The sequence below is a fragment of the Balaenoptera physalus genome, assembly GCF_965194825.1.
Source record: "Balaenoptera physalus genome assembly, chromosome: 13".
In the NCBI taxonomy this organism is placed as follows: domain Eukaryota; kingdom Metazoa; phylum Chordata; class Mammalia; order Artiodactyla; family Balaenopteridae; genus Balaenoptera; species Balaenoptera physalus.
In genome coordinates, this window is record NC_138892.1 from 68,747,743 (window position 1) to 68,766,313 (window position 18,571).

At 43.1% G+C, this 18,571-nt stretch overlaps 1 protein-coding gene across 2 annotated transcripts in view; it reads right to left on the bottom strand.

Moving 5' to 3' along the window:
- Positions 1-12,299, bottom strand: part of ANO6 (anoctamin 6) — a 212,063-nt gene extending 199,764 nt beyond the window's left edge. For both annotated transcript variants that reach the window (XM_082422554.1, XM_082422553.1), the window contains exon 1: positions 11,142-12,299. In XM_082422554.1, coding sequence (XP_082278680.1) covers positions 11,142-11,214 — 73 coding nt within the window. In that variant the 5' untranslated portion in view covers positions 11,215-12,299. The remainder of the gene's footprint in view (positions 1-11,141) is intronic.
- Between the last annotated feature and the right edge of the window lie 6,272 nt (positions 12,300-18,571).

Below are 18,571 nucleotides of genomic sequence, written 5' to 3' on the forward strand. Positions count from 1 at the left end.
AATCCATCTACTGGAAAATCCAACTTAGGTTACGCCAGTCACTTACATTTCTCCATTTTTAGTTGCTTTATCATGACTGTCACTATTATTTATTGGCCTACTATGTGCCTGGAACTGTCCCTCATCCTTTTATATGTTAATTTTAAACTTTATAACAATTCCGTTAAGTATCATTACCCTTTCTGTATTATTATCTCTACTACACTTTTCTAATATGGAAACCAAGGCTCCAAAGTTTTATGAACCTGTCCAAGGGCTGATCTGTATCCAAAGGCCTACCTTTCCAATCATACCACATAGCTCTTCAATAATCAATATCTTTCATTCATCTACTCATTCATTCAACAAAATTGTATTGATCACCTATGCTGTGCCAGGCATTAAGCTGCTCACTGAGATGATAGCCTCAAGATGCTCACAGTTTAATGAAAAAGACAAATAATGACAATGACCTATATAAGTGGAAGAATGGTAAAATCGCTAATAAAAAGCAAAAGAGCTACATCTGAGTTAAAATATAGGTAAAAGCAGCTATCTATAATACTAACATTAGCTCATAATTATGGAGGGCTTTTAGTGTATCAGGCACCACAATCCTGCAAAGTAAGCTTTTTAAAATCGTCATTTTTAACACAATCACCCTTGAAGTAGGTTCTAATATTAGCTTCATTTTACAGAGGAGGAGAAAGTTATGTTAATCACTCAAGGTCACACAATTAGTGAATGTCTGGACTAGAATTTGAACTTATATCTGTCTAAAACGTAAGTTTAAGCAGTGGTGCCCTCCACCTCTGCAGACCCAGGCTAATTGTCTGACAAAAGTACTGAGACAGAGGCAAGATAACAGACTCAACTGAGGAGAAGGAGCTGATGTGGATAAATAAAAAGGACCACAGACCAGCAGAGTGGCCCCTTTCTCCCTCACCACAGATATTCGTAGTCCAACAGGACGCAGGTCCACATCCTTGGCCAAGGTGAGGCTGTCTGCAACAGACGGTGGAAATGATCTTCCAACTCAGGAAAGAGTCCTCCTTTTCTTTTGCCTCCAGTATAAGTACCTCTAATGAAATTCAGGTTTTCATCCGCAAATCCAAACCTCAAGAAAAGATCACTTTCACCTGATCCCTACCTACACTTATACCTACACTTATCCAGGGCTTTGTTGGGGGGGTGGGGATCCCTGGGGCCTCGTGTCTCCTTCTTCCCTCCAGATCCAAGCGGATGTCGATTCCCAAGGCATCCATCCCCCAGCCCTCTCAGAGCGGGGTTTGAGTATGCCGAGGCAACAAGGGGCTGAGAAGGTCCCTCCCCTCTGAGAGAGGCAGGATAATCTCCAATTCTAGAAGACATTTAAGAGGATGAGCGGCCAAGGCTGACGGTGCCTGCATATACACGATGATCAAAAATTGGGAAAGGGGTGGTGGGAAGGATGTCCAAGTCAAGTCAAAGGTTTTTAACATCAGGTCAACAATCTCCCTCCACTGCCTTGTGACTTCCCTCCCTCCACTGAATGGTGAACAGTCTGAATGATCTTCCATGTTTCCACAATTCAGTAGTGACAATGGAGAATCTCATCATCAATCGTTCTCTCCCCAGTTCTCCTGTGATATTCTAAAGGCTCACTCTGTGATAAAAGCTATTCACTTCTTACTTTAAAAAAGTCTTCTTCCTCACTTCTTATGCATTCAATTACATGGTGGCACATGGGGGCATACATACTTGGTAAGAACAGCCTGACAGCAATTGGCAGGATGGGATAAGCCACATGTGCTACCAATGGAAATACAATCCCTACATTTATGAGCCATTTATTGGGAGCCAAGTGTCAGCTGTTGGAACCTTTTGCTAAGATTCCCTGAAAGAGATTCCCCCTGAAATAGGTTTCCCGGAATCTGAATAACACTGTCATTCTGTCAGAAGATCAGTAAGAGTATAGGAAATCACACTCAGTAATTATCTCTTTGCAGAAACCACATGCTGTTCTTCAGCTCTTTTATCTTTAAGTACATGTGTCTGCAGCACAGCCACGGTCATGATCGCCCTTAACCTGACACTTAGTGGACAGTTCCTGCATGCATAATATGACACAGAGCAACACAAAACCAGGCAAGGACTTAGAGCTCTCTGAGGTTAAGAGTAACAGTTCCATATGTATAGCTGATTCACTTTGTTATACAGCAGAAGCTAACATACTATTGTAAAGCAATTATACTCCAATAAAGATGTTAAAAAAAAAAAAAGAGTAGCAGTTCCCATGACTGCTTTTAAATAAAAAAATTCATTATGATGGTGATATTGTAACTGCCACTCAGGTAGTGTGAGTGAAAAGGCCCCACACCCGCCATTGTACATGCCTCCTTGCATCCTCCTAGCAACCCCACAGGGCTGAAAAGACAGGCTGAGAAGCCGAGAAACTTGCCCCAGGTGATAGATTCTAGGTGCCAAAGCCAAGCGCTAATTCAGGTCTTCTGACTGCAGGCCTGTCTCCTTCCTTCCCTCCTCGTGGCTCTGCATCACCACAGCCTGCACAGGCTCTTTCTTCCTTTTTTTTTTTTTTTTTTTTTTAAATGTCCTCTTTAGGGATTAACTTTCCCCAAAGAAACCAAGAAGCTCAGTCTTTAAAATCTACTTTCCCTAAGTAGCATCTAAGATCAGTGAGCTTACACTGTTTCTTCACTATTTGTATTACTTAGAAACAAAGATGGGTTTTATTTGTTGGTTTTTCTTTTGTTTGTTTAGAAAAAAGTATCTTATGTTTTACACAGATTGAGCATTCAGGAATTGTTTAATAAGTAACAGTAGAAGGAAATAAAATGATACAACAAATGAATGCAATTGTTTAAAATCATAATATAAATTATAATAAAACACTGAAAATAATGTTAAGGGTCTGAGTTTTATACGTGGGGAGGGTGTATTATTTTTGTTTAAAATTTAGTGGGGAATAATTTTTCTTAAAAACTTAGCAGAAATCAGAAAAAATTTTTTTAAAATGCTTAAGTCTGTGCCTATGGGATGCCACAAGAAAAATCTAACCATCATCCTGTCTGTGCAAAGCCAAAGACTATTTTTCAAACGTCTAGATAGAATGTCTGAAGAATCATAAAAAAATCAATTATGTAAACACAATCTTAGTTTATATAAAACAAGCTTTATAAACAAGCCTGTAATTTGCATAATTGTACTTCGTGAAAGAACATCTATTTACAAGACTTTGACCTTTGGCTAAAATTCTGCCAAAGTTAAAATAAAAATTATAGAAAAGAGAATTTTAATGACTAATATCCTTTCTTCCCCCAATTTCAAGTATTTGTATTTTTAAATAATGTAGGAAATAGTAGAGTTTCAATGTCTTAGACTGAAAGCATTAAATATAAAAGCAACATCTGGACTTCACAAAAGAATATATTTTCTTTCATTTGTATTTTTGGCTGATGAATAACTTACTGCAGCAAGTTCTTTCAATTAGTATTCAGACATGTAGCCAGGGCAGTAATAATACCAGAGCAGAGAAAGTTGCCTATTAACCCTTCAACTTGTCTTCTGTGCAAACGTTCTATCTGATTTGGGGCTGAATAGTATTTGGATTGCTCTTTGGTACATGTCCAAAATATTCTATTGTTGACATTTTCACCTAGTATTCTTTAAACTGGCTGCTCCTTGGGATGGCTGCTAAATAATTTTAGTTGCCTTTAAAAAAGCAAGACAAAACTAAAGGAAAAGCAATAATGACATAAGACAATCACTTGACTGTATTAAATTCTCACAATCTCTACATTTACATATGAGTTACCAATCAGTCAAGAAGTACGTTTCCTTGGTTGAAGGTGACGGGAAATGATGTTTTTCTGTTCTAAAAATCGTGATTTTTGCACAGACCCAGCCCTGAATGATCTGTATCAAAAGCAGATGAAGCAGCTTAAATCTTATAGCAAACAAAGCTTCCCATTACAATCTAAAAAACAATCCCTTAACAAATGTTTGGGACTATGTGAAAAGCATTACGATACGTAGGCTGTAGCGTACAAAGGGAAATGAGATAGCACTTCTCCCTCTAAGACTATACGTTTTGTTAAGATTTACTGAATTGACTGGAATACAAAACACAAACTGATACGTATGATAACATAAGAAAACCTAAAGTATTAGCTAGAGTGGAAACTTCTATAAAATACAATGATTTTAATCTAACTTGCTACAAATAACGCTTTGAGAGTTCAAGACCATCCTTTAACTTAAAGCCTGACTGTGGAATTCTTAACAGTATATTATAATCTACCCCCAAGAATGTCAGAATTTAAATAATATCTCTGAGGGAAATCTTCACAGGAGCTTTTAGTCTAAATTTCTTGGTTTCTAAGAGGAAAAAAAACAAATGTACAGCAATCAACATACGTGACTGTTACAACCCCTTGAGAAAAAAAAAGGAGTGGGGGGCGTGTGTGTAGAACTCTTTTGTAGAGCTCTGTTTGTCTCAGATCCAAAGAACAATGAGACTTGTAAGACGAGACTGGGGAACCTTTTGGAAAGCAACTATTTGACTTGAGAGTCAGAACATGGAAGATAAATCGTGAGTGTGGATTTGAAACTGAAAATAGCAGAAGGTTTATGCAACAGTGTAAGACTATGTTCAAAGAGAATGACTTTAAGAATAGTTTGCTTTGTTTTGCTTTTTAGCTGTCATACCCTGGTAAAGAATACATACACACACACACACACACACACCCCATATACGTATGAGCCACCTGTCATAGCAAATAAGGCAAGGGCAGCATCAAGAGTGCTTTGCTGAGAAATCAGGGAACATTAGGAATGCTCAGGACACTCTACTGTCCCAGCTCCTTCCCTCACCTATCTGGTTATTCCTCCGGGGCCGGCACAGGCACCGCCTCTGTAGAGCCATCCTGGATTCCCCTCAGCAAGGTTGCATGTTTTATCCTTGGTACCAACACTGAGCCTGGTACACATCTTGATTACAGTACAGCATTAATCACAGATGACTGCACTTATCTATTCACATATCTGTCTCCTTCCTAGATAGTGAGGTACCAGAGGTCAGGGACCACAGAACCTAGAAGAGTTCCCGGAAGAGTATGAACAATCAACGTTTTTATAGCAGATGACTGTGGGCATCTCCAGGTGCCAAAGAAGAGAACTCCATGAGGGCCATAAAACCCACTAAGCATTATGTTTATTATTCATTTATTTAATTAAATAAATTTACTTAATTGAATAATTTAATTAATTTGTTTAATTATTCAAAGTAATTCATTTATTCTTTCTTTCAACAATGATTTGCTTGGCTTCCACTGAATATCAAGCACCATTCCAAGCACAAGGGACCTAGCTTAGAACAGAAAGTACACAAAACAGCTGCCTTTGAGAAGCTTTCATTTTAGAGGGTGAGGAAGTGAGAATTTTCTTAAATTATAGTAATGGAATGTCCACAACATTTGGGATATTTTGCATGACCTAGTCTCAGTCCCCAAGAAATTTACATTCTAGTTGGGGGGATTAATTAATGCAAAGATAATGAACAGCAAAAATACAAGGTGAATGCTAATTGCATGGAACAGAAAAATAAGGGGTGTGAGCATTCACTGGTGGGTGCTTTGGGCTAGAGGGAACAACAACAGCTTCCTGGGATTGTGACGGGTTTAGAAGGAGAGAGAGCTGCTGAGAAAGAGAAGGAGAGTCTAGTATTTTTGGGAAGGGGAATGGTCTGAGCTAAAGCAGAGGAGAAGCATGTAAGGCTTGTTGGAACAATACAAAATTCTCCCCTCCTGCACATCTGTTCTCCTCCACCTGCCACTGTTCTCAAGTCCAAGAGTCATCCCAGGCTCCTCTCTGCTTGCTGGACACATTCGGTCTCCAAGACCTTAGAGATGCTGCCTCTTTCATAAGCTCTCAGACCCACTCCTCTCTCTTCTCATGGCCACTGCAGGCCATTTCTGAACCTGACGACCAGAAAGGCTTACCTCAAGCATCTCCCCTCTCCAACCCATTTCCCAATGCACTGCCAGGGAGATCTTTCCAAAAGCAAATTTGATTCTATCACTCCTTTCCTTATAACCTTTCTGGAGCTCCAAATCACCTACAGGGTAAAATCCAAAACCCTTAAAACGTTTGGAGGATTCTTCATGGTGCCACACCTCCCTGCCTTCCCAGCCTCGTGACTGCTCCCTTCCACCATAGGCAATACTTGAAACTCCAGACTCTCCTCCTGCCCTTTATGCCTGCCTGCTTCTTCAGCACCTGGCCCAACAATCTCTTCTGTGCAGCGGTCTCCCATCCTCCTCCACGGCTGTGTATGTACCTCAATAACAGCACTTACTGCAAATGGCTGGTTCCACGGAACCCACCTCTCCACAGCCAAAGCATGCAACTTACTCATTTTTTGCCTCCCAACGCCCAGCTCAACACCTAATCCTACAACTAGCACAGGCTTGCTCAATTAATGATGACAAAGCAAAACTGATGCTAGGGTCAGATTTGCAAGTGATTAAACATAAAGTTTGTAGTGAGGGGATAGAGATAGTGCAGGAAGATAAGTCTATATAAGAATGTGACAGTGAAAAGGGAAGCAACAAAGACACTTGGGAGGTAGAGCTGGACCATTATCCCTTAGAGATAATGGGCCTCTTCCCACCCATCCCCCACCCCAATGGCAGGACCATTAGCTGTGGGGATCAGAGAGTAAACTCTACCATAAACAGACGGGAAATCCAAAGTGGTCAAAAAATGTCACCGGCCATTTCAGTAAATGAAGATGTTGCTGCCATAAACCCATCAACCACCGCAGCTACCCCATGATGCCCCCTGCAGGGAATTCACGATGGAGAAAAACAGGATACTGGCCCTAGATAGTTAAAGATGACTATTAAAGGAATGATTTCAATAAGCCCAGACTCTTGCATTTTGCCATACACAGAAAAGCACTAAAATCTTTAACTTGAGATGTCTGAGTTTTGTGATTAGCAGTAATCTTCTGATGTTCAACTACGTGTTTTTTGTTTTTGTTTGTTTGTTTTCCCCCAGCAAAAAACTCCTATATATCCTGGCCTCTCCCTTACCTCTTTGCAACAGTTCCTCAAAGCTACCTGAGAGGCTGTTATCCCAGGCTATAGTCCTCAGTAGGTCCCCAAACTAAACATAATTCTCAACTCTTAGGTTGTACATTTTTTTTTCAGTTGACACAACCAACCATCTAAACAAAAAACCTTTTGCCTGAACTATCTGAAGTGTTCCTGATAACTCCCTTCTTTTTTGAGAACACTTTTCTTCCCTCAGTGAAGTTTGAACTATGGAAATGCAAGAAACAAAACAGCATACTAAATATCTACATTCTGGCTATAAAAACTATTTCTATCACTTTCTACGTCAAGAAGAAGAGATGTTAAATTCAATTTACTGATTAATGGGGTGGCGGGGTGTGTGTGTGTGGGGAGGTGTTTCTGGAAGCAAGGCAGCTAAAGACACTCTTCTGCACACCAGGTGCACAGAACCTGCCTCAAGGTGTGATCTCCACCAGCACCAGTGCAATAAAGGCCATGAGCCAAATACTTCCTACCACCACTGCCTCAAGATAACACCTGTGGTTGGTTGTTGGAGCTGATTTAGAAAATAAGTGGCCTTTTGCACAAATGCTCTCATGCCAATACGCTGCCTCTTTCACAAACCTTTGGGAACAATTTCTAGTGGTCATGAATAAAGCAAATATGGAAAGGACACCATAGTGAGATTTACCATCTTTGATTCTCTAGATTAGTTAATGCCAAACAAGGAAGCAATCCTCACACTTAAAGCACTAAACGTGCTTCAAAAGTAAGCAGAGGGCTTCCCTGGTGGTGCAGTGGTTGAGAATCTGCCTGCTAATGCAGGGGACACGGGTTCGAGCCCTGGTCTGGGAAGATCCCACATGCCGCGGAGCAACTAGGCCCGTGAGCCACAACTACTGAGCCTGCGCGTCTGGAGCCTGTGCTCCGCAACAAGAGAGGCCACGATAGTGAGAGGCCCGCGCACCGCGATGAAGAGTGGCCCCCGCTTGCCGCAACTAGAGAAAGCCCTAGCACAGAAATGAAGACCCAACATAGCAATCAATCAATCAATCAATAAATCAAAAAAAAAAAAAAGTAAGCAGAAACCCATAGGTTTAAAAAAAAAAAAAAAAAAGCCCAAATCCCAGTCTACTAGAGGGCACACTTCCATTTATATATGTAAAACATTTCTATGATGTAACCAGGGACCACATCTAGCTTAAATAGTTTTTCTTTTTCCCTCTTGCAAATTAATTGATCATAGATGTCTTACCCAAGAACTTATGTCAAAATAACTCTCCTGCTCTGAATTATAAAGTTAATAACTATAGAGATATTTCATAGAAATCTTCAGTACCTGAGTGGGTTTTAAATTATTATACAACTATTAGTTGTGACAATCAAGTACTAGGAGAAATATGTTAGTCAATAGCTTGAACACAGCCCTGCATTACAAAACTAGAGGCAGAGGTTAAAATTATAATCTTCATTTCACCAGAGTCTCCCCTTCCATAGTTTTATAATTATTTGATAAAAGGCTGTATACCATCAGCCTACTTCTGGTGACATCCAAAAAGGCTTATTATTTTTCAATGACATAAACTTTCCATTGGCATGGTAAACATCTCGATATAAATCACTGCAACCCACATTAAATTTGTATAACAACCCCAAATTGCTGAGACCTGATGATATTTGTTGACTAACATAAAGTATGTTGACTTGACCCCTATATACACTAAAATATTAATTTCAGTAGACTATGGAGGGTGGGATGAAAGAAGAGTAGAGATATTTAACTTTTTCTTAAATATATCTACACTGTTTGACTTGATACAACTATCAGGTCAATACAAACTAGCCCAAGTTAGTTTTCTTTCTAAATTGAGATCTACTGATGGCAGGCTGGAACAAAGCTCAGAGTCTCTTGCTTACTTCAATTTCCATTTGGGTTTTTACCCTTATTTATTTAAAACTGTCAGTGTAAATAGTGACACTTCACCATAACAGATAACTGTTTTCCTATGAAACAGACCATGCTAATTTTATTATAACTTTTTAAAGTTTGTTCCTATGATTTATATTGTATGCAATCATGATTTACTACCACAGCCTGCTAAATAGTAGCATTATATATTATCTGACAGCTGGAGTGACCCGCTGAAAAGGGCATCAGTACGCAGAGGTCTCGCAAGTCAGAAAACCTGGGTTTGAATCTTAATAAGCTGTGTGAGAAGCTAGGCAGATGAACCTGTGAGCTTCAGTTTTCTCTCCTATAAAAAAGAATATTACTATTTGCTCCCTCCATAAGAATGGACACTTAATAAATTGTTCTCAAGTGAATGAAAGGTAATGCTAAACCATGGAGTATAATCCCTTCTATTAAATTTGTTTTTGGATTTAAATGAGCAGTGCCTACAATAGCCAAGATATGGAAAGACGTTAATTGTCTACAGATGAATGGACAGAGATGATGTGTCATATATATATATATTATATATATATGTAATGGAATATTATTCAGCCATGAGAAAGAAGGAAATCCTGTCATTTGCAACAACGCAAATGGAACTTGAGGGCATTATGTTAAGTGAAATAAGGCAGAGAAAGACAAATACTGTATGATATCACTTATATGTGAAATACAAAAAAGGTGAACTCACAGAAACAGTAGAATGTTGGAGGCGGGGAGGTGAGGAGATACTGGTCAAAGGGTACACTTCCAGTTAGAAGATGAATAAGTTCCAGGGATCTATTTACAGCATAGTGATTAGAGTTCATAATACTGTATCGTATACTTTGAGAGACGATCTTAAATGTTCTCGCCACAAAAAACAAATGGTAGTTAAGTGACGCTGCGGAGGTGTTAGCTAACTCTATGGCGGTAATCATTTTGCAACTTATAAATGTATCAAATCAGGACGTTGTACATCTTAAACTTACACATTGTTATATGCCAATTATATCTCAATAGAGCTGGAAAAACCAGAAAAATAAATAAATGAGCAGAACCTAAAACGTGAACGAAAAACCACATCTATCTCCTAAAATTAAGTTACTTCTAAAGTTATTAGAGAAGAATGTATTAGAGAAGCATATATTAGAGAAAAGTATTAGTACAAGAGCAGGAACTGTTACGTTTTTTAAACCGATTTGGCGTCCAGGAAACTGAGTCGGAGTCGGCCTGGTAATTTAACTGCCCGTCTTCCGGACGGACCCAATATGCCATCATTCATTCCCTGACAGTGTTCTCTTTAGGGACCAGATTTTCTCCCCACTGCTCCAATTGCTTTCGCCTTCCTCACCCCCTCCCACTCCGTTTGTAACTCTTAAAACAGCTCTCCCTCCGTTCTGTCCACTCTTTCTAAGCACTCTTAACCAGAAATGGGGCACCGGGGCCCTCTGGACGGGTAGGAAATGCCTTGCGGTCCACCCAGCCTAAGGGCTTTCTCCTCCCATCCGCTCCCCCGCGGGCGCTGCGGATGGAAAAAGGATCCCGGCCCGCGCCCGGCGGCCACAGATCAGTTCCCGGGCCGCCCCACCCAGGCCCAACCCTCCGTCCCACAGCCGCGCGCCTGCTTTCACCTCAAGGAGGATTCAGGCGGGTCACACGCCTTCTCTCCCAACCCGGGCGCGCTCCCCGAACCCCGCCCACGGGCTCGCCGCCCGCGCCGGTTCGAGCCGGAGAAAATGACCCAAAAGTTGTTGTTCTGAGTCAAGACTTCCGCGCTCGGGGGCGTCCCCGTAGCTACCGTGACTATTCAGGGGCCGCGTCCCTCGCCCGTCCGGAAACTGACCTAGGGACCCGCGCTTACCCCGCGCCTCCCCGGCCTTCCCGGGGGCCGCCCGCTCGCCCGCCGGTCCGCGGCGCGAGGCAGCCGCACTGCGGGCCCGGGGCGGGCGGCGCGGGCTTCCCCCCGCCCCCCCACCACCACCACGGCCCCCCGCACCCGAGCTCCTCCGAGCGGCCGAGGGTACCCGCCAGCTTCCATTCCCGAGGATGCGGGGCCCACGCGCAGTCCCCGACTTCTCCCGCTTTGGCTCGGGCTTTCGGGAGCGGACGCGGGGCCCCGCGCCGGCCCACCCCCGGAACCCGCGGCTCACCGATATCCCCATCGTCGTCGTCGTCCTCCTCCAGCTCCATTTCTAGCAGAACGTCCCTGGTCATCATTTGCATGGCTCCCACCGGAGGCGGCTCGGAACTTGGCGCGAAGTTGGGGGCTTTCGGGGTCCGGAACGACGGCGCTCTGGCGGAGCCGGCGCCCGGGCGGGGACGGCGGGGCGCGTCTCGCTCCCGGCTCAGGGGCCGCTGTGCTCAGCCCGCGCTCGGGGAAGCCGAGCCCAAGCAGCCGCCGACCCGAGCCCAAGGCAGCCTCTGGCCACCGGAGCCGGGCCCGGCCACTGAGCATGCCCAGTGAGCGCCGAGGCTCGCTGAGGAATGATTGAACTTCCCCCGGTTTGTGAGGCTCTCCGAAGGAAGTCGGGAGAAGAGAGGGAGTAGCCGGCGCCCGCGTAGTGCACGCGAGTTAACTCGCCGAAGGGGGAGGCGAGAGCACGCGAGGGTGGGAGTGGACAGGGTTCCCCCGAACGTTGCCTCCAAACGAGGCAGCTTTCTGTTCCAAGGTCATATATGGGCACGTCCGGGGCCTCGCTTTCTTTGACATCTGTTAACGACAAAGGGTGGAAACGCTGCTGGAGCTCCCAGGCAGGACCCTGAAGGAGAGCGCGTTTGCATGGTGTTTAAAGACGAAGTGGGGCCAGTGGAGGATGTTAAAGTATCAATTACTCTGACTCCAAGTGGGGGAACGTGTATGCTCTAGGGGAATGGGGAGGGGGCAATTACAGAGGAGGTCAAACTCGTAGATGAGAAACAACAGAAAAAAGACCAAGAGAGCGAGATCTAAAGAAACACGTTCACAAAGGCAGGAGGATTTCCGCCTCAAGTGAGGTTAGGAGGCTGGAGAAGCGCCACCTACCCCCCGCCCGCAGGAGCGCGCACAGGGAGTGGTCGGAAGATGATCACCGAGCGTGCAGCGTATGGGGACCTTGAAAACTTCACCCTCGGTGTCACAAAGGCAAAGGCAGTGAAGACCTCCACTATGGGTTAGGTGTAAACTCTTATAAAGCACTGTGAAAAACCATCAGAACCAGAGGAAACAAAGTACTGAAATAAAGTTGAGGCAGAGAGTATAAGAACGCAATGCTGGAGGCCAGAGGGAACAGTAAGACAAATACAAAGGGATTTCTGCTTTTAAGATACATGGGGTAACTGTGCATTGTGTATCTGCATTGTACATTGACCAGACCGCCCCCATCGGTAGAAATACCTGCTCAGCCATAAAGAACAACATTCTCCCAGCATCAACAAGACAACTCCTTAAAAGATAGCATTCCTTCTTGATCTTGTAAGGGGTCCCATGACCCACCACGATGAGGCTTATATCTGGATTATGTAAACTGTCAATAATACGTCATTTGAGGTACAGTCCTCTGTCTCAAAAAACTTAGGTAACTGTGCCTTGACTTCTAAGGGGGTGGAACAGTTCTCAGAGCTGTTCTCAGAGATGCTCTTCCCAGGTTATAATCCTCAAATTTGGCTTGAATAAAATTTTCCATTGTTTTCTTAAAAAAAAAAAAAAAGATACATGGGGTAGTTTGAACTGCGGCCTCCTGGGATTGTGCATCCGCAGAACTTTTTTCAAAGAAGCTGGTGAATTCAGATGGGTCCATTTTGACTTCTCAAAAGGGCTAGAAGGTGTATTTGTAATTCTTGTTATATTCATTGTTCCCCTAACACTTAGTGAAACTTTTTATATTTTTTCCACTTAATCCAGAATTGTTATGATAATTAGAATAAATATACAGATAACACTAAATCTACTGTGCATTTTATTCTCCTATATACTTACTTCTGATGTTTTCATATGAAAGAAATAAAACATTGAGATCAACTGTAAGTGGGAGTGGGAAAACAGCTATGAATATTCATGATAAGACATGAGGAAATTACTTTTAAGAAAATATCCGGGAAACATTATACTTACTTCTTAAGGAAACTTTTGGGAAAAAATTATTTTTGATATAAAGAGAAACCAATACAGTACTCTGAAGATAGGAGGGTGGGAAAAAAAGATGGGAGGCTGAAGAAGAAAAAAAAATGAGGAGAAAAGATTGTTTTCTTTTAGTGAACTCTTTCCCCAATGCTTATGGGAGCTACTAAAATAAAAATTCCAGAAGTATTTTGCTTACATGATTAATATTCACAATTTTCATTTAACAAAGGCATATGGTACTTTTTATGTGCTAGGCACAGTTCTAAATGTTTTACATTCAGTCATTTAATCCTCATAATGACCCTACGAGTTGTTACCACTCACTCAGGTGCAGAGCAATTGAATAACTTGTCCAAAATCACACAGGGAGTAAGTGACTGAGCTGGGATTCAAACCCAAGCAGCTTATTCCAGAATTTGTTTTCTTAGCCACTTTATAAACCACTTCCAGAGATATTTCTAAATCCATTTTAAAAAATCACTTTTTTTCTCCCCGCCAATTCTAAGCTCTAAAATTCTTACCAACTCCCTGCCGCAGTTCTTTCATCAAATAGTCTGGTTCTTAGGGCCTAAGGCTTTGCTCAAGGTTAATTAGTAGTTAGAAAACTCTTGTGATTGATTTTGCAACAGGTTTCAATGCCTCATTTGAAATTCTTCACAGAATTTAGAGTTAACATTTTTCTTGCTTGATAAATGTTGCAGAGAAACATTGCTGGCCTTATATGTAAAGTGACTGTTGCTAGAAGGGAAATGAATTATTTACTTTGGTTAGCTGTAAGTCTATTATTAGTAAATTCCATTCTTTCACTTAATCTATTTTATTTCCTTCAGCTTCTTTCATGCATTATTTTTTTTTCAACTGAGTAACATACGCTTCAAAAATAATCGAGGTAATAGGCCTAGGTAAGAACCACACCCTTGACTCTGAAAAACTATCAACTATATCATGAATAGTTTATGAAACAAAATGTGCCTAACAATCTATGGCCAGGTGATAGCTTGCAAAGCTTTACCAAGTCAGGGGTCAGAGACAAAGTATCTTCTCCTTCATTGGTCTTCTGATTAATTGCAACCCTTGTCTGGCCACAGGATGGCCCATCTTTATCTGCCCATCTCTTAAATATTGGTGCTTCTCTGGCTTCCGTCCTCAGGCTTCTTTCCTTTTTTTCTTTCTTTTTTTTTTTTTTTTAGAGGAATTTTTTTTTTTTTTTTGGCTGTGTTGGGTCTTCGTTGCGCGCAGGCATTCTCTAGTTGCGGCAAGCAGGGGCTACTGTGCGTTGTGGTGCACAGGTTTCTCCTTGCAGTGGCTCTCTTGTTGCGGAGCACAGGCTCTAGGTGCCCGGGCTTCAGTAGTTGCAGCACGCCGGCTCAGTAGTTGTGGCTCACAGGCTCTAGGGCGTGCAGGCTTCAGTAGTTGTGGTGTGCGGGCTTAGTTGCTCTGCAGCATGTGGGATCTTCCCGGCCCAGGGATCGAACCCGTGTCCCCTGCATTGGCAGACAGATTCTTAACCACTGTGCCACCAGGGCAGTCCCCTTAGGGCTCTTTTCTTCTCATCTTTCCCTACTTAACTCATTCATTCTTATAACTTTATTATCTTTTGCAAGCAAGGCTAGTTTCATGGGCATACCAACAGTTCATTCACACAGGGCCCTGCACTCAGAAGGGCTTAATGCTTGAGGTCTCAATGCTCTGTGGTTGCCAGATTGAAATTCTTAATAGCATTACCTTTGGGTTTTTGTTCTGTAAGTGAAGTCTAATGAGAGAGTGGAGCATCTCTCCCACCACCTCTCTGCCTCCCTGGGATAAGTTCAGCTGCCAGCTCCGCCCATTTTCTGGCATCTCAGCCCCACCCACTCTCCTCCTCACCCCACCCAGGTCCAGGACCACAGGACCAGGAGAGCCTGGGCACAGGCACGGGGAAAGTCAGGGTCATGTGTGTGCACCCACGGTGTCTTAGGGCAGGGCATGGTGGCAGCTGTCCTGGACTGTCAGTGCCACAGTCCATCTAGTGGGCGACTTGGTAGGGATGAGCCTCTTACCCATTCCCTGTGCAAGTGCATCCTAGCATGGAAATTGCAATCTCCTGGAGGTGTCCCTCGATGTGGTTTGGAGAATAGAGGCTGTGGGAAGGGGAGATACCTGGCTCAACTTCCCCACCCTCATCCAGAGCATTTAGTCCTCCAAATTGTTGGGAGGAGGACAAAGCAGTTGATGGACCTCAAAGGCTATTTGAAGAAAGGGACCCTGCATTTGCATTTTACACTGGGCCCTGCAAATTGTAGAATTGGCCCTGATTCCAAGGTCTTTATTTGCAGCCCAAATTTCTCTTCAGTGTTGCAAATGGTATATCTGCCTGCATGCTTGAACATCTTCACTTGGATATTTAAGACATTTCAGATTCAGCAGGTTTAAAACTAAATTCATAATCTCTGCCCCAAACCTGTTTCCCTAAACCAGGAATGACACCACTAATTACACAGACCAATAATTTGAGCATCATTTTGACTCCTTCCTCTCTCTCTTTTCCCTCCTATCCAGTCAGTTGCTAAATCCTGTGGCATCTACCTTCTGGATATCTCAAACACAACCTGTGTTTGTTACCCATTGTTACATTGTTGCATAACTGCATAGCATGATGTTTTAGCAGAGACTTGAAGGAAGTAAGAGATTAAGACATGAAACTATCTGAGGGAATGGAGTTTTAGGCAGAAGGAAAAGCAAGTGTAAAAGTTCCAAGGAGAACCAGCAAAGAGGTCATGGCAACAGTGGCATAAAAGATTAACCACCCCGCCCCCGACCAGAAAAAAAGATTAACCCCAAATGTAGTGGCTTAGAGCAACAATAAACATATTATCTCACGCAGTTTCTGTGAGTCAGGAATTTGGAGCAGCAGAGTCAAGGGATTCTGGGCTGCATTCTCTCAAAGTTCTAGGCAAGATGCTGGCCAGCGCTGGAGTCACCTAAAAGCTTGAATAGATCTTCTCCTAAGATAGCTCCACTCAAGATAGTTCACTCTCAAGTGGTGCTGCTTGTTAGCAGACCCCTTGGTTCCTTCCTATGCGGGCCTGTCTGCAGGCTTCTTGAGCATCCTCATGACACGACATTTGTCTTCCCGCAGATGAGCAATTCAAGATAGTGGGCAAGGTGGAAGCCACAACATCTTTTATGACCTAACCTTGGAAATCACACATTGTCAATTCTGCCATTGGTTACCCAGGTCAGTCAGCTCTACTCACTGAGGGAGGGGCTTATACAGAGCATGAAGACCATAGGCAGGGATCTTGGGGAGCCAACTTGGAGGCTGGCTGCCACCCATCTCACCGTCACTGTTCTGATACATACCATCATCATTCTTCATTCTTAGTTCCTGAGAACTACCTATATGCTGGCCACTTTCCTGGGTGTTGTGTGTTCAATAGTAAAAACAAAGACAGACAACATCCCTGCCCTCATGACCTTCCATTACAGTGGATAAAGACAAGTAAGACAAATGTTCTTATTTATTTGTGAATTCCAGTGGATAGAGACAAACAAAAAAGTACATTTGTCTTATGTGGGCAAGAGCAATAGAGAATGATGCGGATTTACATGGAGTGGTCAGGGAAAGCCTCTGATAAAGTGACATTTTAGCAGAGATTTGAAGAAAGTGAGGGAATAGACATGTAAGTACCTGAGAGAAAAGAGTTTTAAGGAGAGTTAAGTTTCAGGTGCAAAAGCCTTGAGGACAAGCATGCTTACTGTCTTCAGAAAAAGCAGAGAGGCCATGTGACTATAGCGTTAGTGATGCAGGAGGAGAGTGGTAGGAGGTCAGGGTTGGTGAGGGAGGGGGAGTGCTGCAAATCACTTTTGCCATCAGAAGGTCTTGGGCTTTTACTCTGGATAATTGTGGGAAAACTTTGGAGAATTTTGAATAAGTGGATGGAGTAATTGAACTGATATTTAAAAGGATTTTTCTGACTGCTTTATGGGAAATAGACTAGATTATGCAAAAGGAAGCATAAAAGAAGGGAGACAGTTAAGAGACGAGTTCTTTAATTTCGACAAGGGGTGATGGTCTTGAACCAGAGTGGTAGTAGTAGATGTGGATTATAGATATGTTTTGAGGTAGATCTGAAAAGAGTTTCTGATATAGTTGGTATGGATATGAGAAAAAAAAGAGGGAGTCAAGAATGACTCTAAGATTTTGACCTGAGTAACTAGGAGAATGGAGTTGCTGTTTTTGAGATGTAGAAGACTACAGGGCAGTAAGGGGTAAGGGAGTTTGATTTTGTACCCATCAATTTGAATTCAATATTAGACATCCATGGGTGTCTGGAGTTTGGAGGAGAAAATGGGTCATGGGTAGTTATGGGTCATGAGTCTGGAGTTTGGAGGAGAAATCTACACTGGAGATATAAATTTAGGACTGGATAAGACTGCTTGGAAAGTTAATCTATATGAAGAGATTAAGTCCAAGGACTCAGCTCTAGCACTCTCCACTCCAACACTTGCATTGGGAAAATGAGGACAAACCAGCAAAGGAGACAGATGGAAGGAGTGTCCAGTGAGGAATGAAGAACAGAAAAGGGTGAGGTTCAGTTAAATTTTTTTCAAAAAAAAGGAAAAAGAGAAAATGATCTCCTGTGTCAAATGAATCTGATAAGACAACTTCGTAAAGACTTCCAATTTTCCTATAGCTGGAATAGATTTCTTTGGGTGTGACGAGAACTGGTCATTGGATTTAGCAATGGGAGGTCAACAGTGACCTCAGTTTCAGAGGAGTGGTAGGGGACAAAAGTCCGGAATGGGTTCTCCAATACGTTTCTTCCAACACCACCAACCAATTCTCCAATTCGCAGTGGACACTTGACTGTGTGTCCTACAATTAACTCAATTCTGACACTATCTACCTGGAGATAGCAACTGATCCCACAGGTTAAGCGCTCAGTCCCATAAAATTGCACCCCTTGCCCTACTTCAGATGCCAATCACAGGTCTAGGTTGTCACCTGTGCTTTTTTGGGTCTTCGTTTCTGTGCGAGGGCTTTCTCTAGTTGTGGCAAGTGGGGGCCACTCTTCATCGTGGTGCGCGGGCCTCTCACTGTCGCGGCCTCTCTTGTTGCGGAGCACAGGCTCCAGACGCGCAGGCTCAGTAAGCTCACAGGCCTAGTCGCTCCGTGGCACGTGGGATCCTCCCAGACAGGGCTCGAACCTATGTCCCCTGCATTGGCAGGCAGATTCTCAACCACTGCGCCACCAGGGAAGTCCGTCACCTGTGCTTTTGACCAACGGGCTATGGATTGGAGGTTCCCACAACCCTCAACTTGGGTTTGATTAATTTGTTAGAGCTGCTCACAGAACCCAGAGAAACATTTACTTACATTTACTGGTTTATTAAAAGGATTTTATAGAGGATACAGATGAACAACCAGATGAAGATGTACATAGGGCAAGATCCAGAAGCATCCCAAGCACAGGTGCTTTTGTCCCCATGGAACCAGGG